General features: G+C 53.8%; 2 protein-coding genes across 3 annotated transcripts; both read right to left on the bottom strand.

The window, feature by feature from the left end:
- Window positions 1–1521: 1521 nt before the first annotated feature.
- KHSRP (KH-type splicing regulatory protein) lies at window positions 1522–13180 on the bottom strand. 2 transcript variants are annotated; one of them, XM_047777349.1, is made up of 20 exons: window positions 12795–13180; window positions 11018–11114; window positions 10353–10391; window positions 10006–10045; window positions 9088–9137; window positions 8829–8900; window positions 7754–7811; window positions 7299–7473; window positions 7016–7114; window positions 6598–6696; window positions 6379–6481; window positions 5314–5414; window positions 5084–5228; window positions 4845–5005; window positions 4651–4760; window positions 4152–4240; window positions 3869–4069; window positions 3689–3766; window positions 3447–3607; window positions 1522–2386 (listed from the first exon to the last, which is right to left on the bottom strand). In XM_047777349.1, the coding sequence occupies exons 1-20, from the start codon at window positions 13050–13052 to the stop codon at window positions 2378–2380; spliced, it is 2145 nt and encodes a 714-aa protein (XP_047633305.1). In that variant the 5' UTR covers window positions 13053–13180; the 3' UTR covers window positions 1522–2377. The 2 variants fall into 2 exon arrangements, with proteins under 2 accessions (XP_047633305.1, XP_047633304.1); XM_047777348.1 differs by lacking the exon at window positions 1522–2386 and having other exon boundaries at window positions 3023–3607; window positions 12795–13179.
- A 1347-nt stretch (window positions 13181–14527) lies between these two features.
- On the bottom strand, window positions 14528–22926 carry SLC25A41 (solute carrier family 25 member 41). Its single transcript, XM_047777347.1, has 7 exons — window positions 22729–22926; window positions 22320–22475; window positions 21156–21308; window positions 20586–20693; window positions 16993–17160; window positions 16762–16909; window positions 14528–14976 (listed from the first exon to the last, which is right to left on the bottom strand). Exons 1-7 carry the CDS (start codon window positions 22924–22926, stop codon window positions 14804–14806), a joined length of 1104 nt encoding a protein of 367 aa, XP_047633303.1. The 3' UTR covers window positions 14528–14803.
- Between the last annotated feature and the right edge of the window lie 26 nt (window positions 22927–22952).

Below are 22952 nucleotides of genomic sequence, written 5' to 3'. Positions count from 1 at the left end.
GTGGCCAAGTACCCAGCTGTTAGTAATGCAAAACCTTATACCACAGCCTTCCAGACCCACTTCCCCCTTTCCCTCACCCACATGGCTTTGAGGCCAAACCTCTCCACTCTACGGGTAATTAATGAAAAGAGGCCTTTGAACCTGTCTTCCCTTTGTCAGGGGTAGAGGACAGTGACACTCTATACTCAGAACTGACCCCCTTTGCTTCCCCTCCTCCAGATCTTGGCAGAAGCAGCTCCAGAAAACATTTTTGCTAAGTGCTGCTCTGTTACGGAAGGTCCGCAATAAGGCAGGAGAGGGCTGGAGGCTTTCCCCTCACCCCAGAGCTCAGAGAGGGTACACCGCCTGAGGTGAGACACCTGGTTAGGGATTCTAATCCAAGCTAACTGCCCATGTGACCCCAGAACAGCGTGCGTCTTCCTGGGTCACTACTCCACAAGTGGGTTGACCGGGAGCCGCCAATGAACACTCTTCACAGGGCAGGTCCCTAACAAACCTGTAATGTCATGTGGGCTAGAACAGCCCTGCCTAGAGGTGGCAGCTGCTGCTGGCCTCTGCTGGATGCTGCCACTCAAGCCTGTGGGCCTGGTTTTTTAAGTGTTGGTATTCAACCATAAACCCCAAAGGCACACTCCAGAGTATGCCTCAAAACAATCACCCCTGGGCCAGACACCTCACTCTCCTACCTCTGCCCTCACCCACAGGCTGCCAACAACCACTGGAAGGGACACCATTACATAGAACAGGCCCGGTTCTTACCTCAAGACTCACTAACAAAACGGGCCACAGCTGGGCACCTATCAAGGCCAGGCTGACTCCTGTGAGGCATGGCCGTGGTCACCCCTGGGCCAGACACCTCACTCTCCTACCTCTGCCCTCACCCACAGGCTGCCAACAACCACTGGAAGGGACACCATTACATAGAACAGGCCCGGTTCTTACCTCAAGACTCACTAACAAAACGGGCCACAGCTGGGCACCTATCAAGGCCAGGCTGACTCCTGTGAGGCATGGCCGTGGGTTTGCTGTGGAGGCAGCTGTATCCAAGGGAACGCCTGTCCCCAGGGACCCTCCTGGGTGCTTTGCTCCCCAAGTTCCCAGAGGGAAAAAGCTAGGGGAGGGCTGCACCACTGAAGCTCAGACCGCTTCTCTCTACAAAACCAGATGGGCATCCTTTGGGGGTCCCACACCTCACTCCCATTGGCCAAGCCTTGTTCCTCCTCAACTTGTTTCCTCTACAAACACAACTGCGGCCAGAACGCAGTTTTAGACAAAAAGCACTTTATTTAACCAAAAAAAAAGGGGTGGGGGGCAGATTAGGAAAGCACAATGCGCCTGCAGAAAACTATTTTCTCTTATAATTTTTGTTTTCTTTAAAAAAAAGAAAAAAAAAAAAACACAACACAAAGCTTGTAATTTCCAATCACCGTTATCAGGCTTTTTACAACATCTATAAAGAACAAACATCTGCTTCAAAACTCTACGGGGAGAGAAAGAGAGACGGCACCCAGCAGACACGGGGAGGTTTTGTTATCATTTATTTGTGAAGTTAAAAACGAGCGATAAAAAGTAAAAACTGCCATACAATTTTTTGTTTTGTTCTCAATTTGTTTTCAGTTTCAATGTCCTCTTGAACAGATGAAACACGACAGACCAGTCCTGGGGGTCGGGGGCGGGAGGAACCGCAGGGTGGGCGGGGCGGGGGGAAGAGAGCTGAGCTGGGGCGGAAGGAGAGCGAGAGGAGGAGCAGAGAGGCCGAGGGGCTGCCTGGTGTGGGGCAGGGGCAGTTTTTTCCTGCAATATCAATACCTGGTCCAAGGAATGTTCCAACTCTAACTAAAAAAAAAAGAAATAGCAAGAATGACTTTTTTCCTTTTTAAAAGTTTATTTTAAAAACATGAAGAGGGCCAAGGATGGTAGTAGGGAGTGAATGAATTGCTTTTTCCTGAAAAGAGGCAGTTTCAGGAAGGCTAGGGGAGAGGAGGGCGATAGATTTTTTTTTTAATATATATATATAATTTTATAGGTTTTGCTTTTTTATTTTTAATTTTTTTTATTTTTTAATTTTTTTTGCAGAGATTTAGTTCTCGCTATCTTCTATGGCTGGCTCAACATGAAGGATCCCAATTTTGAAAGAAAAAAAGCATGTGAGACACACAGAATGAGCGAGAGAGCGAGAGCCTGGCATAGCCCGTGCCATGACCTGCAAGCCACTCACAGTGAGGGCTCCCCCGGCACCCCCCTTGGCAGCCATCGCTCTCTCGACAAACAGAAAAAAAAAAAAAAAAAACCCAAACAAAAAAAGCCCCCAAACAGAACAAAATGGAAAAAAAATAATAAAGATTTTCACAGATGAAGAAGTTCACATTCATTCGATTCATTGAGCCTGCGGAGAGGGAAGAGATAGGAATTGGTCACTACGGGGAGGGGAGGGGGGCAGGAGACTGGGGGCGGTGGCAAGGAGGGGGCCAGGAAGCCCCTCTCCCGAGCCTGAAGGATGTGTTTGTAGCTGTCTAGTCAGTGCTCCAGGGACTCGGCTGAAGTCAGAATGGCTCCTTGATGGAGGAGAGAGACAGAGGAAGGAGGAGAAGCAGGGGCCGGAGGGAGCGGGGGAGGAGAGAGAGAGAGAGAGAGAGAGAGAGAGAGAGGGAAGCGCTCAGGGTGGGAGGGGAGGAGGGTGCCCTCTGTCTTGAGGAAGGCGGCGGCGGGTGGCTCCCGGCGCATCACAACATGAACAACCCGAGATCACGGTGTCCCCACAACACCCCTGTGAGGTAGGTTGGAAGGTGGCAGCGATCGTCACGCCCACTTCACAGACAAGACCGGGACACGCAGGCGGGCACCAGAACAGAGGCCAAGCCGGGCGGAGCGGCAGGGGGCTCCCCGCACCTGTTCTGCACCCCGCCCGCATCTCGGCACATCGACCGAGCCACACCAGGCCGCTTGCAGCACAGTCACTTGGACACGCGGGGAGATCATGGGTTCAAAAATAAAGGAATAAAGAGAACAAAAACCATACAAGTAATGCAGAGAGGGGAAAAAAATATCCGTTTTCTTCCCAAGTGGCCAGATTTTGAGTGTTAGCAGCCAGGACGGCGACCAACATCTGAGCGGACGGCCTGCCCCCCACCCCCAGGACTACCCACCAGTTCAACAGTTCCTTCTTTTATTTGTTTCGCACTCTCCCCCAGCATCACGACAGCGTTACACAGGAACAAGCGGGCCGGCGGAGGGAGGCCTCTTCGTTTAACCTCTGGACCCAGCGCACACTTTCCCCGGATTGTGGGGACTCCTGGAGACCTCTGGCCACACGGCCCCCGCTGCAGGCATCAAGGACACACCCCGCAGGGGAAGGGATTTCCGGCGCTACCCACTAAGGCAGGATGGACGGTAGCCGGGGGTTGGAAGGAAAAAGGAGGAGGAGGAGGGTGGCAATTCCCACTTGCCTGCTGCTGTCCCTGCTGTGTGGGTGGAGGCTGGGGGCCGCCAGGACCTGGAGTCTGTCCGTAGTAAGCGGCTTGCTGTCTGTAATATTCCGCCCAGGCGGCGCTGTAGTCTGGCTGGGAGCCGGGGGGTGCTCCCGGACCCCCTCCGGTGGCCACTTGAGCTGTGGGGGAGCAGAGGGTGGGTGAGTGTGGCTGGTGTGAGAATGGGCCTGTCCCTGTCCCCTGAGGCCCCAGCAGCTCACCCTGCTTCTTGTAGTACTCTTCCCAGGCCTTTGTGTAGTCCTGCTGTGGGGGCGCTCCAGGCTGCTGGGGCTGCTGGCCTGTGGAGGCAAGCACCCAGAGGTCAGAGGACAGGGCAGGGACATGGCCACCCGCCGGCCTGCCCCTCTGACCTGCACCCCCGGGGCAGCCCGTGCACTCACCAATCTTTTTGTAATACTCTTCCCAGGCCTTAGTGTAGTCTGATTGGCCAGCAGGTGGGGGCTGAGGAGGCTCACCCTGGGTGGGGGGGGCCGCGGGGGCCGGTGCAGGGCCTGGCACAGGGCCTGGGGGCTGCTGGTAGTAGTGTGAATAGTAGGCGGCCCAGGCAGCATTGGGGTCTGCGGCAGCTGCTGCAGCTTTATCTGCAGGAGACGAGTGTGTGGGCTGAGGGGTGACCCAGGAAGCTGGCCCCTCCCCACCTCCCCTGGCCAGGTTCTGACTTACTTGGGTCATGAGGAGCAGGTGGTTGCCACTGGGGGTAGGTGTTGCCCCAGCCCTGGGGTGGGTACTGGTGAGGAGGGGGACCTCCGGCACTGCAGGGGAAAAGACGGAACACGTGAACCAGGCTGTGTCCACTGAAGATGGTATGGGTGGGCAGGGGGCCCAGAGCACTGCCCGCACGGAGCTGTGGGCTCCTGGCCCAGGGAAAGGTGTGAGATGAACAATGCGAAGGCCATGGGCTGCCTTGGCTTAAGAATGTGAAAGTCCCCCAGGTGCAACACGTAGAAATCTATGTAAGGGGTGGAGAAGACCAGGGGCAACACCATGGCATCTTTTAAAAATGGTGCTTATGAAGTGAGGGGCTGGACTGGATGGTGTTGGGGGCCCAAACACTACACTTCCGTAAGGCGGGGAAGGACCTCCTGCTGTGAAGAAAAAAGACTGCTACTCTTCAACAGTGACCCCACAGCCCAGATCCCAGGAGGCTGGCAGGAATACTCACTGAGGGGGTGCCCCAGGTGGCCCTTGATTGAAGGGCCCGGGGTTGAAAGGCCCCATGGGGCCAGCAGGGCCTGGTCCCCCGGGGCCTGGTCCGACTGGGCAGAGGGGACCCTGGAGGAAGGAGGACCAGACGAGGTCAGCAGGATGGGAGGCAGGACCCAGACCCAGTATCCCAGAAACCCTTCCTGGGCCCACCTCAATTTTCTCCTCAATGAGTTGCTTGGCGTGGTCAATCTGCTGGGGAGAGCCCCGGATGATGAAGAGTTTGAAGTTGGGGTCCCCATTGGGTGGCAGCTGTCGGGAGATCTCTACAAAGGCGCCAGTCTGCTGGTTTATGGCTTTCACGTTCTCGCCACCTGTGGGAGCCACAGGCAGTGAGGGGAGAGTGGGAAGACAGTGGTGGAGGGACAGAGCCAGTGGCAGAGCCTACTCACCTCGGCCGATGACCAGCCCGCACTTGTGAGTGGGGATGGAGAAGGTCATCTCCCCACCAGGGGGCCCCCAATTGCCTTGGCCCCTGCCTCGACCTCGGCCTCCGGGGGGCATGCCAGGACCCCCTGGAGGGCCTGGGGGACCGCTCTGCAAGACAGGGAGGAGACAGAGGATGAATGCAGGAAGCCAACCTGGCCCCCTCACCCTTCTCCATGCACCTGACACCACCTACCCTGAGGCTTTGGAGGAGATCATTGATGATCCGTGCGGCGTGCTCACACCGGTCTGGGGGCCCCATTATGTGAGCTATCTTCTCAGGACCCGTCCCGTCATCTGAGGCAGCACCCAGAAAGCAGAAATGCAGTTACAAGGGAAATGCACTCCACACCCCCCAACAGTGCCCCTTCAGGGCAGAGCCCCTACTGGGCTAAGTATCTGAAATATCTCAGACTGAGTGCCACTGGCCGCCCTCTACGTATTCAGGAACTGGGAAAGAGGCCTGCAGGCCCACACTCCCAGAGAAGGAAACTGATAGGATAAAAGAGGGTGGCGGCTGAGGCTTCTTTCTGCATTTGGTACCCCCAGGACTAAGAGATGCACTTTACAGAACTAAGAGTGACAACAAATCTTGGAGTTCCCATCATGGCTCAGTGGTTAACGAATCTGACTAGGAACCATGAGGTTGCAGGTTCGATCCCTGGCCTTGCTCAGTGGGTTAAGAATCCGGCATTGCCATGAGCTGTGGTGTAGGTTGCAGACACGGCTCGGATCCTGTGTTGCTACAGCTCTGGCGTAGGTGGGTGGCTACAGCTCCGATTGAACCCCTTAGCCTGGGAACCTCATGCCGCGGGTGAGGCCCTAAAAAAAGACAAAAAGAGAAAAAAAAAAGAATGGCCACAAATCTCTTAAAAAGCACATTCCATGATGGCCTAGAGGTTAAAGGACTAGGTGTTGTCATTACTGTGGCTCAGGTATGATCCCTGGCCTAGGAACTTCCACATGCTACTGGCAGAGCCAAAAAAAACCTGCTCAGACATTCTCACCAAGGCTTGGCAGAAGCCTGGCCTAGGGGCCCAGGCTGCCATCACGAGAGCCCTTTGATGGGGGAGACAAAAGGGATGATCTGACAGAAGAGGAAAACACACTCCTCTTCGACTTGCCAAGTCTGCCTGTCACCCACTTTCTCACGTGGCTGTCCCATGGAGGAGGAACAAAGCGTGTCCTGCTGGTCTAGGAGTAACAAGGCAATGCAAAGAGGCTTGACAAGGCGAACCCTGGTGCCGGGCTGGCCCCTGACCTTGTTTAAACTGTATTCGTACACCGGCGTCATTCTGGATCTTCTTGATCATCTCTCCGCTCCGACCAATGACCACACCCACAGAATGCCTGGGCACTGGCACCTGGGGGAGAACGAGACACAGGAGGCTCAGCTAGGTTTTGTCTGCAGTCTGTTGCCCACCAGCCAAGCCCCCATTCCACCCTAGTGCTCCACCCTCCTGGGGAGGCTCACACTCACATCGATACCCCCACCGATCCGGGATCCATACTCGTTCCGGTCCCCAAAGCCTCCCTGGTCACGCTCCCGAAGGATGTCCATCACCATCTCGCAGGCTTGCTGCAAACACACAAGGCATGGAGCACACGCAAGCACTTCCGCCCCACTGGGTGCTGAGGTCACAGGCCTAAGCTAACGACTGAAACACAATGTGCTGAGCTCTTTATCTGCTGCCCTAAGAGACAGATGTCATGAGCACCCCCATTTTCTAGAGTTTAGGCCACCTGCTCACATACAAACAGCTGGGAGGTAGAATTCAGCATGAAAACACGAGCTGGTGCTCTTAAAAACCTCTCCACTGGCACACAAATCTCCAGCCCACCTGCCCACCCTCTCTCTTCCCCAGAACCTGCCCTCCCAACCCCCAGGGGGTGCTCACCTGCACTTTGTAAGGATCTCCGATGATCCGGAGTGGTTTGTCCACATTTGTGTTCTGGGAACCATCTTGGATTAAAATCATCTTCACTCCAGCCCGTTCCTTTACAACCAAGGTTGATAGTGCTGAGCTTTCAAAGCATTTGGGGCCATGAGAGGGCAAGCAGGGAGGACGAAAGAGGATGTAAAGGACTCTGGAAAGCAGCTAAGGGTGGTGGTGTACAGACACACAGCCCCAAGAAGGAAACTTTCTTAGGATGGGAGGAACCTCTGTCCCACCCCCTCACCTGCAGCTGCTTAATCGTCTCTCCGCCTTTGCCGATGACCAAGCCAGCCTTCCCTGCAGGGATCATGATCTCCTGCACTGTGCCATTCTGGCCCCCGTTGGCATTGTCATGGAACTGTCCTGGGGGGCCCCCACGACCCCGAGACACAATGTCATCCAGCATCATCTTCGCTTTCCTGGGAAGAGGAAGAGCAGTGTTGTCACTGGCAGCTTCACCCAGGGCCAAGGGAACGGGATTACAACATGTACGTCTGACAGATGATAGGAGAGGGGTCCCATCCCTGGGCTGGGGCCATTCAGGCTCAGGTTCCCCAGATCTCAGGAAGCAGGGGACTCACTGTGTCAATACTGGCCCCTAGGGAAGACAGGGCTGAGGAGCATGGTGTAGGAGTCACCCCAACTTCAGAGGGATCCAGAGGGCCTCTGCCCGCCTGACAGGCCCAGCTGGGGACTTACTGTACAGATTCTGGGGCTCCTGTCAAGGACACACTGCGCTCAGGTAGGCCGCCGCTGTCTGGGAGAGAAGAAAACACAGGGTCAATGTCTTCCTGGGTCTGTGGACACCAGGGAGACCTTCCATGGAAGTAAGGAGACCTCTAGAACAATCAACAGCTACTTTTGCTATCACTCGGTAGCCTGACAATCTACCTCCCCAAACACCTGGAAGGATACTCTACGCAAGGCCAAGACCAGGAAGCTTAAAGTTCAGTAAGGGAGGCTGAACTTTTAAAGAAAAACATAAGGAGAGGTAGATTTCAGAAGGTCCAAAACTTGGGCCCCTTCTATCACCACTGACGACTGAGCACCTTTTAGTCAACGAACCGCATGTACCAGAAACCCCTGCAAAGCAGGCACTTACTAAGGAACAGGGAGAATTGGATTTAACCCCAAGCCTGACCCCAAAGCTATTCTTTCTAATGAGCTCTCTCACCTCACACATTCCCACCTGCTCCCCACTAGGCATTTAAGCTCAGGTGGCAACTGAGCATCATGGTCAGAGCAAAGATCTGAGGTGAGGCTCTCAGTACTCAATTCTAGCTCTTCTGCCTCATTGGAAATAAGGAAACAGGAGTTGCAGCTGTACTTTGAGGCGTTGTGCTAGTTGAGATACTGTGCTGAGCCTCGCCCACAGAATGTGCTCAATAAACACCAGCCCAGAGTTCCCGTTGTGGCTCAGAGGAAACGAATCTCACTAGTATCCATGAGGATGTATGTTCAATTCATGGACTTACTCAGTGGGTTACAGATCTGGCATTGCTGTGAGTTGTGGTGTAGGTCACAGATGATGCTCGGATCTGGCATTGCTGTGGCTGTGCCACAGGCCGGCAGCTGCAGCTCTGATTTGACCCCTGTCTGGGAACTTTCATATGCTGCGAGTGCGGCCCTAAAAAACAAACAAAAAAACATAACAACAGAACACTAGCCCTTCTACCAGATCATGACAGTCAAGTGGTTACTGAAGATAAATGCCAACAGCCCAAGTCCACCCAGCCCAGTGCCCATCCTGGCACAGATCTACTTTTCTCGTTACCTGGAGAGATCTGCACTTTGCAGCCTGAATCCTGTTGGATTTTGTTAATCTGTTCGCCTCCTCTGCCAATGACTATGTGGAGAAAAAGGAGAAAAGCAGAGCTTGATGGGGGGAGCCTGGGGCTGAGAAGACTATTCCCACTGTCCAGAGATGATGGTGGAGAGAGCACAAAACGGGCTCTTTCAGACCAAAGGTTTCTGGACTGCCAGGAGACTGCCCCCCTCCCCCGGCATCCCTGACCATGGTCACCCACACTCACTTAGTCCCACCATGCCGTCTGGAACCCTGTACTCTTCTGTCATTGAAGTCCTGCAAAGAGACACAATGAGAGTCAGCCTCAGGTAGGGAAGTAAAGGGGATGGAAGAGCCTCCTATGACATGGGGACCACGATCTCATAGGCATAAGCAGGGTCTGACAATGGCACGGGGGCTCCCTGCCCCACAAATCATCTCAACCTCTCAAGGCCTGTTTCCCCATCCGGGCCACGGGAGGCTTAGTCTGGGATGGTGTGACCCCCTGGACCAGTGCTGCCCTACTGACTCCGGGCCAGAGCGTGAACTTGAACACTTTCATTCACAGCAACCTCACGGTGTCTTTTGATGTCTGTTGGTTTTAATTTTTAATTAAGAGAAAATGGTTTTGTTTCTTTTTCATTTCATTTTCCTACTAATTTACTGTCACAAAACTTTGGCTAACTAAAAAAAAAGAAGAAAAGACAACGTAGTCCTTCATAAAGCATCCACCTGTGTCAGGTTCACTGAAGTCACTCTGGGGGCAAAAAGGTAGGAAAGACCCGCCCCTCCCTTTCCCCCCGCCCACCAGCTCTCAGGGAACAAGCATTTGCAGACAATGGATGAAAAGGCCAAGGCCAGCTCCCAACCTTTTTCTAGGAGGGATGCTTGTGCTTCTGAGTGTCCCCACTCCAACGAAAAAGCAAGGGGATGTAGAGACCACCTGCCTTCATTACAGCCCAAGGCCACGGCCCTGTCCTCCCTACAGGCCCAGACAGGTAAGTACAGGGGACAAATGAAACCCCGTCTGCCTCTCAGGCCTCTCCCCAGTTGACCAGCAATAGAGACAAAGCCCTAAATGATGTGGCCCTCACAGAGCTCTCCCTCAAGTCAGTAAGAAAGGCCAGAGACTGAGAGGAAACACGTTCTCCAAATCACAACTCACCTGGGGGGAGGATGGATGGGTCCGAGCTGAGAACTGATGGCTGCAGAGAGAAAATCCAAAGCAAAGATTGGCCTGGCTCCTTCCTCTTTGGGACCCTGGCACTACTGCCTGCACGAGGGGCGACTAGCACTTGTTAACACTGCTTCTGATGGGAGCCCGCCTCACAACGCACATGCCCTGAGATTCTGCCCCAGTCAAGGCAGTCAGACCCATGGACACCAGGTGATGAACACCAAGAGCTTCCATAAAAGAGGTACTGTCTGCTCAGTACTTCTAGGTCCCCATTTTGCGCTAAAAACCTCCTAATATCCTGAAGCTGCCCTTTGCCTGCCACCCAATGGACTTACAGTCTCCTTGGGAAGCCAATTTCTTGCTTTCTGGTTGGTCTGTGAAAAGAAAAGAGGATGTCAGATGCAGCACCCACCTACCCACCCACAGCTGCCTCAAATCTGATGCTGGTCCCACATGTCCTGGCAAACAATCCTCCCGCCACCCGCCTCGTCCCGTCCCCTCAACCCCAAAGCCAAGACAGCAGAGTAGAAGAGATCAACCCCAGACTTCCTCAATCCCACTACTAGCACCTAGCGGGAAAATGATGGTGGTCCCTGAGCCCTTCCAGCTAAGGACCAAATCTGCCCTGGGGAAGTCAGGCAGATCACTGAGTTGATAATTTTGGCTGCTATGAATAATGTTGCATGCCTCAGGGCCAATAAAACCATATTAACATGGGCCCTCAACAAAACCACCTGCACTTCCCTGACTTACTTAACAGGCAGGGAGAAACAATCTCGAGAACTTACAATTTAGACCTGGTCAAGTCAATCTGCCCTCCTCTCAGCCACCTGATACCTCAGGATGGCAGCCCAAACAAAAAGAATGAACAAAGCTGGGACCAGGGAGGTTTTGATAGCAGCAGCCCCCCCCCCCCAGCCCCCAACCACATTCAAACAAAGGCACTTCGCTCTCTGCCCCCCCCCCCCCCCCCCCCCCCCCCCGCCCGGCAGGTAGTTACCTCCATCTTCTAACTGCCTCTTTTGGCCCCCAAAACCAAAATCAGGAGTGCTGTTATTCACTGTTGTAGCAGCATCGCCTCCAATTTTGGCTGCGATCTAGAAATAAAGTTGTAAGCAGAGAAGAATCATCTCCTAAGACTACCCTCCATGCTGCAGATCATCCTCTCACTCTCCCCTCTCTGGGTCCTAAGAACCCAATGGGTCTTGCTATCTAGCCTGGGAGTGGCTTTCCCCGGATTTAGGAAACAGCCTGTTGGTTAAAACCTTCTAGAGTTTTTATCTAAGGTCTTAGAGTTTAAGAGTTATTCGGGAATTTAAAAACTTCCCTTCTCTATGGTACTTATGCCTAAATCGTTTGTGGCCAGACTGTAATCCCTAATGACTTGTTCTAGGGGTGAAAGGAACAGAAGTTCAGGTGCCAGGGAAGGTCCTCAGATCACCTCCTAAGAGGGGGGGGAACTTTCAGAAACTTCCTTCCCTAAGTGCTCACTCCTCTGGGATGCTGAAGAGCACGGTTCTCCTTCATCTCCATCACCCTTAAAATCTTTGCATTTGTTGAACAAATTTTAGAGAGGGTTTTGGTTCAAGTCATCTGAAACCTTCATTTGACCAAAATAAAAGGCCTTTTGGAACACGTTACATTTTAAACACACAAACAGCAACTTCAAATAAATCCCAACAAATTTAAAACCAGAGTCTGCTAGTGGGATTATTACAAATGTTCCAAAAAAACACAAACCATGAGCTGAGGATCTATCTTTTCACCTCTTCATTTTTTTAAAAAAACAATTTGAGCCAAAGCTCTTGGGATGCCCAGATGTGGCCTTATCCCACCCCAACAGACAGCACCAACTCCCCGAGTTATAGCTGCTTCTCAATCAAGACAGTATTGGGGTGGGCAACCAGATCAATTGCACTACTCCACTTCAGAGGTGAAAGACACAGACCACACTGGGAGGGGAACAGGGCGTTCACCTAACGGGACCTCCCACCCTGTCCTGGAGGCAGTGGGACAAACCCTGAGTGAGAAAGCACTCAATGGCCTGAGCCAGGTCTGCTTCCTGAAAGGGCGGCAAAGTGCTGGCTTTCTATGGGCCTCCTCCCCTCAGACTGTGGGGAGGCCGAGAATGGGGCCAGGGAGGTCAGTCCGACAAGCATGTGACCCCCCTGTGTAGTCAACATGCTCCTAAACACAGTGGTGGGACCCTTCCCCTCTTTCCTCAAGACAAACCAAGCTTTCGAGCCACCAGAAGCATCAGAAAGATCAACTCCTATGCCCACCCTCCCCATTTCATCTAAGTGCTTGGCCACTCTCTGGTAGCCAAAGGGTCCTCCTTCCACTTTCTGGGTTCAAAAGGAAAGACTTTCCCCCCCACCAAAGTCCCTCCTTGGGGAGCAGGCAGGGCTCTTTGCCCTCAAGGGAGATGGGGGCAGAGCTAGATCTTCTCCCTGGGAAGACGGACCCTTGCTTCCAGAAGTGGAGCGTGGGGTGGTGGGGGGAAGTCCACTAAGTGAGTCCCCGCGCTCCCGAGCCCCTGCACACCCAGGGGCCGCTCTGGGTAACCCCCCGGACGACCCTTCCTCCTGCAGGGGGTCAACCTGAGGGGGGGGCACTCCAGGCGTCGGGGGAGGCCCAGGCCCCCACCTACCGCCCCACGTGACCTCGCGGCGGCCCCGGCCCCCCCTCGCCTCGCGACCCCGCGCGCGCGCGCACGTGACCCCGCCCCCTCCCCCGCCCGCCCGCGCGCGCGCCCCTCGGGCCCGCGGCCTCCTCACCTGGCGGGCCCGCTGCACCGCGTCGGCGAAGGCGTCCTTGCGGATCCCCGGGCCGCCCCCGCCAGGCGGCTGCGAGGGGCCCCCGGCCGACCCCCCGCCCGGGCCGCCGCCTCCAGGGCCGCCGCCACCCCGGTCCCCCGCGCCCGGCGGGCCCGGCGGAGGGCCTCCCCCGGCGCCCCCGGCTCCTCCGGATCCCCCGCCCCCGCCGGCAGGTGGCGGCGGCCCGGGCGGGGGTCCTCCCGTGCTGTAGTCCGACATGGCGCGGCGGGGCCGGGCCTGGCGCGGAGGCTGAAGCTGAGGAGGAGGCGGCGGCAGCGGCGGCTCAACGCGGGAACAAGGCCTCGCTCCACACGGCCGCGGAGCACTCTGGGAACCCAGCGGCTGGGAAGACGACGAGGAGGGAGAGGGACGCCCCTCCCGACGCCGGCTTGATGGACGGTGCAGCAGGGCCAATGGGAGGTGGCCGCCGCTCCCAGGACCCCAATCGCAGGCTCTGGAGGCTAGCGGCCAATCGGAGTTCCGCGAGAGGCAGTGGGCGGGAGGCGCCGCGAGATCGACAGCTCTCGGAGGCAATGGGCTGCGGGTTGCCGGCACGGGGCGGGCAAATCGAAGCGATCCGAGAAGGCTGGAGGCCCAATGAAGCGGGAGTTCCAGAATCGCGGGGCGGCTTCAGAACCGGATTGACGGCTCCGAAGAGTCAAGTGGACAGGAAGGAGGGGCCTGGCGAAAGGGTTCTTTTGAACGGGCTGGGCAGGAGGCGGGTGAGATAGTCAGGTACACAAGCCAATAAGTACACAGGAAAGGCGGTTCTTGTAGAGATTGGCAGTCATCCTAACCCAGTCTCTGACGGGCTCTGTGTGATGGGCTTGCATTTAGGGAGGATTACTTTCCCTGTTAACCAGAATCCTTTTCTAGTCGTGTCTTCTAAGCCAATGGCTGAGCGTCGGGGGCGGGTGTAAGGTGACTGACTCTGTTCGGGACAAACGGTAATGAAGGAAATAAAGGTGCCCGGTTTTGGTGGGAGCCAGTGGAAGCGCAGCTGCATTGGGGCGGAGCTTGCCACCAAGCGGCGGGAGGGGATTAGCCAGAGCCGAAGTGAATGGCAGCCAACGTGGGCATTGGCGATCGGCTGCCGGAATTCAGGCCTGTCGTCTGGGTTAGCGCCCTAGGAGCCTAGCTGGGGAGGCCAGGCACGTGGCCTGCTTGAGGCCTCGGCGACGGGTGCCTCAGGGGGTGGGGTGGCCCGAGAGCAAGAGGAAATCCGTTGATGCCCTCTACCTACCTCCTTCTCCTCTCTCTACCCGGGGATCTTAGAGCTCCCACTTCTCTTTCAAGACTCGGAATCAGCTCCCCTCCTGAACTCAAGGGTCGAGGGCCTTTGGTTCCCTCCCAGGACCCAGGGATCCTAGATTCTAACTCCATATTCCACAGTCGCTTCACACATAAGGTCCTTGGATATGAACTCCCGGCTCTGATCCCAGGCCCCTCAATTTCTCTCCTGGACCCAAGGCATCGTCGGGGCTTCAATTCCCATTCAGAACGGAGGGGCCCGTAATACCTGCCCCTCCTCCAAATCCCAGGGGTCCCATATGTCCAGCTCCTCTCTTGGGCCCAGATATTGGAAGCACCCAGCTTCCTCTTAGACTCAGGATATTCCAGGTCCGCAGGTTACACCATGGAGCCAGGTATCCAGGTCCCCAGCTGCCCTCCTGGACCCAGGTATACCAGACACGAACAGCAGAAACCATCTCTTTATTCCTGGTTGTCTCTACATTCACCCTTTTGCCTTGGAAGCAGAACAAGTAACAACCAGACAAAGTGGACTCCAGATTAGTCCCAGGCTGCACCCTGGGGAGGAGGCCCCAGGAATCTTCTGACCCAGGCCCCGAGCCTACTTCTGACAAAAAATGCCCTGAGTCCCAAGCCTGGAGGAAGGACTCTTTGGAGCCTTTGGGGACATTGGATCCTCCTGTCCATTTCTGCCCAGGGCATGTTGCCTAGCTCACTGCTTACACATCCAGGGTCTTCTTCATGGCTTCGTATACCACGTAGCTGATACCACCTGCTGGCAACACCTTCAGCAATGTGGGGGTCATGCCTCGGTACAGCCCTGGCCAACCCTGCTGGGCCAGAATCCTCTGGAAGACTCCACACATGGTGGGGTTCGTACCCTCCGCAGTGTCTGTAGGGACAGGGGCAAGCTAAGAGCCAGGGGCCAGAGATGATTTGGCCTCCTGGGGGCGGGGCTGGAATTTTGGGGAATGGGGAGTGAAGCCAGGAGCAGGGGATCTGGGTGTTATTTGGAAAGAAGTTTGGAAGAGGAGTTCCTGCTGGATCAGTGGTGTCTCTGGAGCACTGGGACCCAGGTTCAGTCTCCAACCCAACACAGTGGTTTAGGGATCCAGCATCGCCACAGCTGCAATGTAGATCACAGCTTTGGCTTGATCTGATCCCTGGCCCAGGAATTCCTGTGCCCCGATTCGGCCAAAAAAGAATTAAAAACGAAAAAGAAGAAGTTTGGAAGCTTTTAGAGGAAATTGGCCAGTTTGGGTAGAGTGAGGGGCAGGAATTTTCATGATTTTTATTTTCTTTTTAGGGCCACACCTGCGGCATGTGTAAGTTTCCAGGCTAGGGGTCTAATCAGAGCTGTAGCTGTCACCCTATGCCACAGCTGCTCCAACTTGGGATCTGAGCCACATCTGTGACCTACACTGCAGCTTGTAGCAATGCCAGGTCCTTAACCCACTGAGCAAGGCCAGGGATCAAACCTGCATCCTCATGGATACTAGTTGGGTTCTTAACCTGATGAACCATAACAGGAACTCCTCAGGATTTGTTTTTTATTTAATTTTTTTCTTTTTGCCTTTTCTAGGGCCGCTCCTGCAGCATATGGAGGTTTCCAGGCTAGGGGTCTAATCGGAGCTGTAGCCACCAGCCTATGCCAGAGCCACAGCAGTGCGGGATCCGAGCCACGTCTGCAACCTACACCACAGCTCACAGCAATGCCAGATCCTTAACCCGCTGAGCAAGGCCAGGGATCGAACCCACAATCTCATGGTTCCTAGTCGGATTCATTAGCCACTGTGCCATGATGGGAACTCCCAGGATTTGTTTTTTAGAGAATTTTAGAAAACATTTCAATATTCAAGCTCTGCTAGAGATGTGGAGATTGTGCTAAGGGGTCCTTTGGAGATGTTTTCAAGATCGGGGTGGTGGGCTAAGGACCTTTTTGGATGTTTGAGGATTTCTTTAGGGGTTTGAGAGTCTACTTGGGGGAGTCACATTTGGGGAGTTTCCAGGAGAGTAGCGGAAGTAGTTATAAGTTTTGGGATGTCTTAAGTGTCAGAATTGGCAAATTTAAGAACGATTTGATTTGCGGAGCCTGTTGAGGGCTGGGTCTGATTTGGAGAAGTTGGGAGGTCATTTGGGGACCATCTGTCTTGAGATCAGTATGGGGGCCTGGGTCACATTCAGGGAGGTTTGTCAGAGTTGTTTGGGAGCTGGTGGTCCTTTTATTTATTTACTCTTTTTAGAGCCATACCCAGAGCATGTGGAAGTTCCCAGGCTAGGGGGTGAATTGGAGCTACAACTGCTGGCCTATACCGTAGCCACAGCAACTCGGGATCTGAGCCTCATCTGCAACTTACACCACAGCTCATGGCAATGCTGGATCTGTAGCCCACTGGGCCAGGGATTGAACCTACATCCTCATGGATACTAGCAGATTCATTACCACTGAGACACAACAGGAACTCCTGGATGTTCCTTTCAGTGGTATGTCATATTAGTTTTAAGGGCTGGGGTTAGGTCTGGGGGTGCATGTAAGTCTTGGCGGGTTCAGGGGTCAGCAAAGGTGGTCAGGATCAGATATGGAAAGTTTGGGAGTCAGTTTTGGGTAGGCGAGAAAGTCCAGAGCGGAAGCAAGGTAGGGAGGAGCATAGAGAGTGCCTCCCGGGGCTAGGCTGACCTTGGGCTTGCATCCTGGTGCGTACCAATGTCAGTGGATAACTGGCCATCTGGCCACAGGTCGTGGACAGGGTCACGGATGACAGGCTGACCAGGCCACTAGGGTCCTCCATGTCCCTACCTGACTTCAGCCAAAGGCACCTGAGCATCTGCAAGAGAAAAAAGCCAGGAGGAAGCTCTCTATGGGCCTGGGTTCATGCCACTCCTGCCACCCCATTTGCGGGAGCCACACCTCGTAGACAGCCAGGTCGGTGCAGGCATAGGGGATGATGCCGAGCATGTTGGGCAGGTAGCCACGGTAAAGGGCGCGGGTGCCCTCCTGCTGCAGAATCTGCCTGGCGCAGTCCAGTAGCCCCTCATACTGGCCAGTCTGACGCAAGGTCAGCCGCGTCTTCAGCACCTGGGGAGGATAGGGAGTGAGGCAGCTTATTTCCTCCTCTCAGTGATGCCCAGCAGTGGCCATTGTGCCCATCTATGCAGGAAGAAACTGCTCAAGAATGCACACAGCTGGCTTTCAACGCCAGAGCCATCAGATCCCTTGGCCCCAAGAGGGTGAAGGAAGCACTGTGAGCTGGGTGGGGTCTGTGGCAGCTCTTTTTTTTTTTTTTTTTTAATCTTTTCATGGCTGCATCTACATCATATGGAAGTTCTCAGACTACAGATTGAATCAAAGCTGCAGCTACAGGCCTATGCCACAACCACACCAGATCCGAGCTGCATCTCCAATCTATGCTGCAGCTTGCAGTAACACCAGATCCTTAACCCACTGAGTGAGGCCAGGGATCAAACTACATCCTCATGGATACTAGCCAAGTTTGTAACCCCCTGAGCCACAGCAGGAACTCCTGTGGCATCTCTGCCTTAATACCAGCCAATTGTTGCCCTGTGGATCCCAGGTAGTCAGATCTACCAGTTTCCCAAAAGAAGCCAGGAATTGGCATTTTTATGAAATGCCCATTATCAAAATACTGGCAACTCTACAGTTGTGCAAAAGACAGCACACTGTGTGTGGTAGGCAACATTCTAAGGTGGTCCCCAAGGTTCCCATTCCCCTGATACACATGCTGGGCTTACTGCCTGCCCTCCCTCCTGCCCCTGACCATGAACTAGACCTGTGAATGGGATGGGCTATTGCTTCCCCGGATCATATCTGGGGTTACATGATATGACAAGGGTGAAGGGATTTTGTAGGTGTAATAAAGCCCCGGAGTTCCCATCGTGGCACAGCGGAAACAAATCCGACTAGGAACCATGAGGTTGCGGGTTCTATCCCTGGCCTCACTCAGTGGGTTAAGGATCCGGCGTTGCCGTGAGCTGTGGTGTAGGTTGCAGACGCGGCTCGGATCTGGCATTGCTGTGGTTCTGGCGTAGGCCGGCAGCAACAGCTCTGATTGGACCCCTAGCCTGGGAACCTCCATATGCTGTGGGTACAGCCCTAAAAAAAAAAGAGAGAGAAAAAAGATGTAATAAAGCCCCTAAGCAGCTGGTTTTAAGTTAAACAAGAAAAATCATCCAGGGTGGGCCCGAACAAATCAGGCGAACCCTTTAAAAGACAGAAACAGAAGGTCTCAGAGAGATTGGAAACATCAGAACACTCTCCAATTGGTCTTCCACAAGCAAACTGTGGTGGAGAGGACAATGTGGCAGGAAACAGCAGCCTCCAGGAGCTGAGGCCCTCAGTCCTACAACCATAAGAAACAAACACAAGTTTGGCAGATGACCCCAAGCCTCTGATGGCTTCATTGGGAGCCCAGCTGACACCTTGATTTCCACTTGATCAAAGCCTGAGCAGAGGACCGGACTAGCCAGTGCCCTGAGGTGGTGACCCACAGAAACAATGAGATAGTACATCTATATCATCTTTAGCTACTGCATGTGTTAATTTGCTATGCAGCAAGCAATAAACAAAAACACTTCAGAAGCAACTCAACCAGAAAAGGGCAGGATTTATATGAAGAAAGCTTTACAAGAGTATTAAAGGACAAAAAAGAAAAAAAAAAAAGAGACTTGAGCAAATGGAAGTGTTCGTGGATATGTTGACCTGATATTTTACAGATGGCAATAATCTCTACACTCATTTATGAATTGCTCCCTGTCCCAGTAGAAAACAAATGGCAGTAGGTGATTTTGTGTTCTGAATGAGGCAGGTTGCTCCTAAAGTTTAAGTGGAAAAATCAACAGAGAATAGCCTGGAAAACTGATAAAGAGGAGAAGGGAGGGAAAGAGTTCCTGCTCTGGCACAGTGGATTAAGGATTTGATTGCAGCAGCTCTGGTTGCTGCAGAGGCTAGGGTTCAATCCCTCGTCCGGGAACTTCCATATGTGGATGGTCACACACACACACACACACACACACACACACACACACACACTCGGAGAGAGAAGGGATGGAGAATAAGACATAATATCAGGCCTCAAAAATTAAAGACAAGGGAGTTCCTGTTGTGGCTCAGTGGTTAATGAATCCGACTGATATCCATGAGGATGTAGGTTCGATCCCTGGCTTCAATCAGCGGGTTAAGGATCTGGTGTTGCCATGAGACGCAGTTCACATCCTGCGTGGCTGTGGCTGTGGCATAGGCCACAGCTCCTATTTGACCCCTAGCCTGGGAACTTGCATAAGCTGTGGGTGCGGCCTGAAAAAGACAAAAAACTAATAAATTAATTAAACAAATTAAAGACAGGAAGCAAAACTACACAGAATCACGATCAGTGGTTGCCAGGGCCTGTGGGATGGAGGGAGGGGTAAATAGGTGGAATACAGTGACTTTTTAGGGCAGTGAATATTCTGCGATGTTATTATGGTGGCTCCCTCACAAGTTTTCAAAACCCATAGCAAACTGCAACACAAAGAGTGAGCCCTAATGTCAACTATGGACCTCCATTAATAATAATGTATCTAGCTCAGTCGGTTACCAACCCGACTAGTATCCATGAGGTTTAATGCCTTACCTCACTCAGTGGGTTAAGGATCCAGCATTGCATGAGCTGTGGTGCAAGTCGCAGACGCAGCTTGGATCTCACATGGCTGTGGCTGTGGTGTAGGCCAGCAGCTGCAGGTCTGATTCAACCCCTAGCCTGAAAACTTTCATAAGCTGCAGATGCAGTTGGTAAAAAGACAAAAATAAATAAATAATGTATCTAATAATATATCAATATTGGCTCATCAATTGTAACCAACCTATGGGGCAAATGCAAGATGTTAATGACAGCGGAAACTCTGTATACCTGTGCAGAGGTATTAGGAACACTCTGTCCTTTCTGCTCAATTTTTCTTTAAACCTAAAACTGCTTTACAGAGTAAAGCCTAGGAGGTCCTGTTGTGGCTCAGCAGGTTAAGAACTGAAAATGAGGAAGGAGAGGACTCACTCAGTAAATACTGCTGAGGTGACCAGGTAGCCATCTGGAATAAAAGTGTTTTTTTGTTTGTTTGTTTGTCTTTTGTCCTTTTAGGGCCGCACCCATGGCATATGGAGATTCCCAGGCTAGGGGTCCAATCAGAGCTGTAGCCGCCAGCTTATGCCAGAACCACAGCAACGCGGGATCCGAGCCACATCTGCAACCTACACCACAGCTCACAGCAACGCCAGATCCTTAACCCACTGAGCAAGGCCAGGGATCGAACCCGCAACCTCATGGTTCCTAGTCGGATTCGTTAACCACCGAGCCGTGACAGGAACTTCAATCTGGAATAAAAGTTTGATATACATCTTATAGGAAAAGGGAGAGGAGGGACAGGGAAGAGGGAGGGGGAGGGGGAGGGGAAAGGAAGTCATAATAGCAGCAACATCCTGTTTCACCTTTCACAGGGCAGATAATCTGTTACCTCCATGGGGTTGATGAGCGTCTGGGAAGTGGCCACAGCCAGGGAGCCAGCAAGGAGCCGTTCCTGAAAAGGTGGGGATCCGTGCACTCCGCAGAAGTAGTTCTTACACTGGGACAGGAGAGAGAAATGTGAGAAAATAGCTAAGCTTCTTCCTTCCTGAAACGCACTCAGAGGAAGAGGTTTGGGACTTGGAGATTGAAAATATATCTTGGATAAGGATCTGGGTTTGGAGTTCCTGTGGTGGCTCAGTGCAAATGAATCTGACTAGCATCCATGAGGACACAGGTTTGATCCCTGGCCTTCATCAGTGGGTTAAGGATCTGGCATTGCTGTGAGCTGTGGTGGAGGTTCCAGACGTGGCTCGGATCCCTCATGGCTATGGCTGTGGTGTAGGCCAGCAGCTGCAGCTCCCATTTGACCCCTAGCCTGGGAACCTCCATATGCCACAGGTGCAGCCCTAAAAAAAAAAAAAGGGGGGGGATATGGGCTTTTGGGGGCAGTGCTAGAGGGGTGGTACAGGAGAAATGAAGACTTGATGGTGAGGCTGGGGAAATCAGACCATCCCCATACCTGTTCAAAGACTGAGAACTTGATGGCATACTCTGGCGCAATCTTGAGTACGTTGATACCATTGCCCCTCCAGAGTGAGCGGAAGCCCCCCTCCTGGACCATGCTCCGTAGACCTCCCAGCAGGTTCATGAAATTCGTCTTGGTGGAGTACACCTGGGGATACGGAGGGGCCCCTGGCCCTGTGAGGAGTCCTCCACCCCATCTCCATTCCCATCCCAGCCTGGAGCTCAACCCCTCTTGTCTCCAGCTGCCCAACCCCCACCCTACCCCCTCCCATCCCCATTCCTTCTTCGCCTTCATCTCCTTCTTCTTTTTTCTTTTTCTGCTTTTTACAGTCGCAACTGTGGCCTATGGACGTTCCTAGGTAGGGATTGAATCAGCCTTGCAACTGCTGACCTATACCACAGCCACAGCAATGCCGGATCCTTATCCCACTAAGTGAGGCCAAAGATTGAACCTGCATCCTTGTGGATCCTAGTCAGGTTCATTAGTCACTGAGCCAAGAAGGGAACTCCTCCCCCATTCCTTCTTCAACACCTTCCCTGGCTAGTCCTAGAATTCTTGAACACAGCTCAGACTCAGACCCATTACCAACCACATTCCTATCTCACCCCTCATTTTCATCTCCTCCCCAGACCTATTTTCTTTTCTTTTTTTTTTTTTTTTGTCTTTTGGCCATTTCTTGGGCCGCTCCCGCGGCATATGGAGGTTCCCAGGCTAGGGGTCTAATCAGAGCTGTAGCCACCAGCCTACGCCAGAGCCACAGCAACTCGGGATCCGAGCCGCGTCTGTGACCTACACCACAGCTCACGGCAATGCCGGATCCTTAACCCACTGAGCAAGGCCAGGGATCGAACCCGCAACCTCATGGTTCCTAGTCGGATTCGTTAACCACTGCGCCACCACGGGAACTCCCCAGACCTATTTTCAAAGCCATCCAAAGACCCCATCCCCAATTCTCTGATCCCCACCTTATACCTAGTACTATCCTCCTCCCAACTCCAGCTCCCCACCCCATCTCCTTTGAGCCCCCTTCTAACCCCAGGCCCTGACGTCCCCCTCACACTTGCTTCTTGTTGCACCCTCACCCCCATCCTGAACTCCACCTCTGGCTGTCCCCACCCCGACAGCCCCAGCGCCATGCTCCCCAACCCTACCCCGCACCTGCATGTACACCTTGGCACGGTCCAGAGGGGCCGTGCCAGTGCGAGACACCGCCCCAGCCATGGCTCCTGAGAGGAGAAACTTCCACAAGGCTCCCTCGTTATCCACTTCCAGGACATCCACGGGGACCATCAGCTGCTCCCCCGTGTCCAGCACCTGCAGGGGAGACCCAGCTCCCGCCCACACTCAGCCAGGCTGGAGCTCCTGCCCCAGAATGGCTTCTGAACCCCATCCCAGTCAAAGGGCTACCCTGGTCCCCCCTGCTTCAAGATGGAATTCCACCCTCATCTGCTTGGAGGGGAGCAGGCCATGTGGAGGGGATGGGCAATGTGGTCTCGTACCCCTGCAGTCCTGGGTACTGGGAGGACTGGGTTAGTGGCACAGGGAGGCCTTCGGTTCCCAAACTTACCTGCTGAGTGGGGAGGTGTTCCAGTTCACTTTCACGCACGTGCCCAAACACGTACCCATACACGTGTGTACAGCCCGGGTTTCGGGGGCGGGGAGGGGGTGGGGGTGTGTGGGCTTTGCTGAGTAAGGCCTTGACCGTCTTAAACAGAGTCTGGACTCTGGAGCAAGGCTCCTGAGCCTCCTGTGGTTGGGCTCCCATGGCAACTGGAGGGTCAGGACATTCAG

Source organism: Phacochoerus africanus, chromosome 4 (assembly GCF_016906955.1).
Source record: "Phacochoerus africanus isolate WHEZ1 chromosome 4, ROS_Pafr_v1, whole genome shotgun sequence".
Classification (NCBI taxonomy): domain Eukaryota; kingdom Metazoa; phylum Chordata; class Mammalia; order Artiodactyla; family Suidae; genus Phacochoerus; species Phacochoerus africanus.
This window is presented reverse-complemented; position numbering and strand designations above follow the sequence as displayed.

Bases quoted from the DNA above. Each gene is read 5' to 3' on its own strand.
- KHSRP (XM_047777348.1), bottom strand. From the start codon at position 13,052: ATGTCGGACTACAGCACGGGAGGACCCCCGCCCGGGCCGCCGCCACCT. The intron at 6,697-7,015 runs GTGAGCACCCCC...GTGTGTTTGCAG, and splicing joins GAGATCCTTACAAAGTGCAG to CAAGCCTGCGAGATGGTGAT. The intron at 3,767-3,868 runs GTGAGTGCACGG...TTGCCTCCACAG, and splicing joins AGAGTATTACAAAAAGATTG to GCCAGCAGCCCCAGCAGCCT.
- SLC25A41 (XM_047777347.1), bottom strand. From the start codon at position 22,926: ATGGGAGCCCAACCACAGGAGGCTCAGGAGCCTTGCTCCAGAGTCCAG. The intron at 17,161-20,585 runs GTAACAGATTAT...TATCCTCCCCAG, and splicing joins CGCTCATCAACCCCATGGAG to GTGCTGAAGACGCGGCTGAC. The intron at 16,910-16,992 runs GTGTGGCTCCCG...TTTCTCTTGCAG, and splicing joins CCGACCTGGCTGTCTACGAG to ATGCTCAGGTGCCTTTGGCT.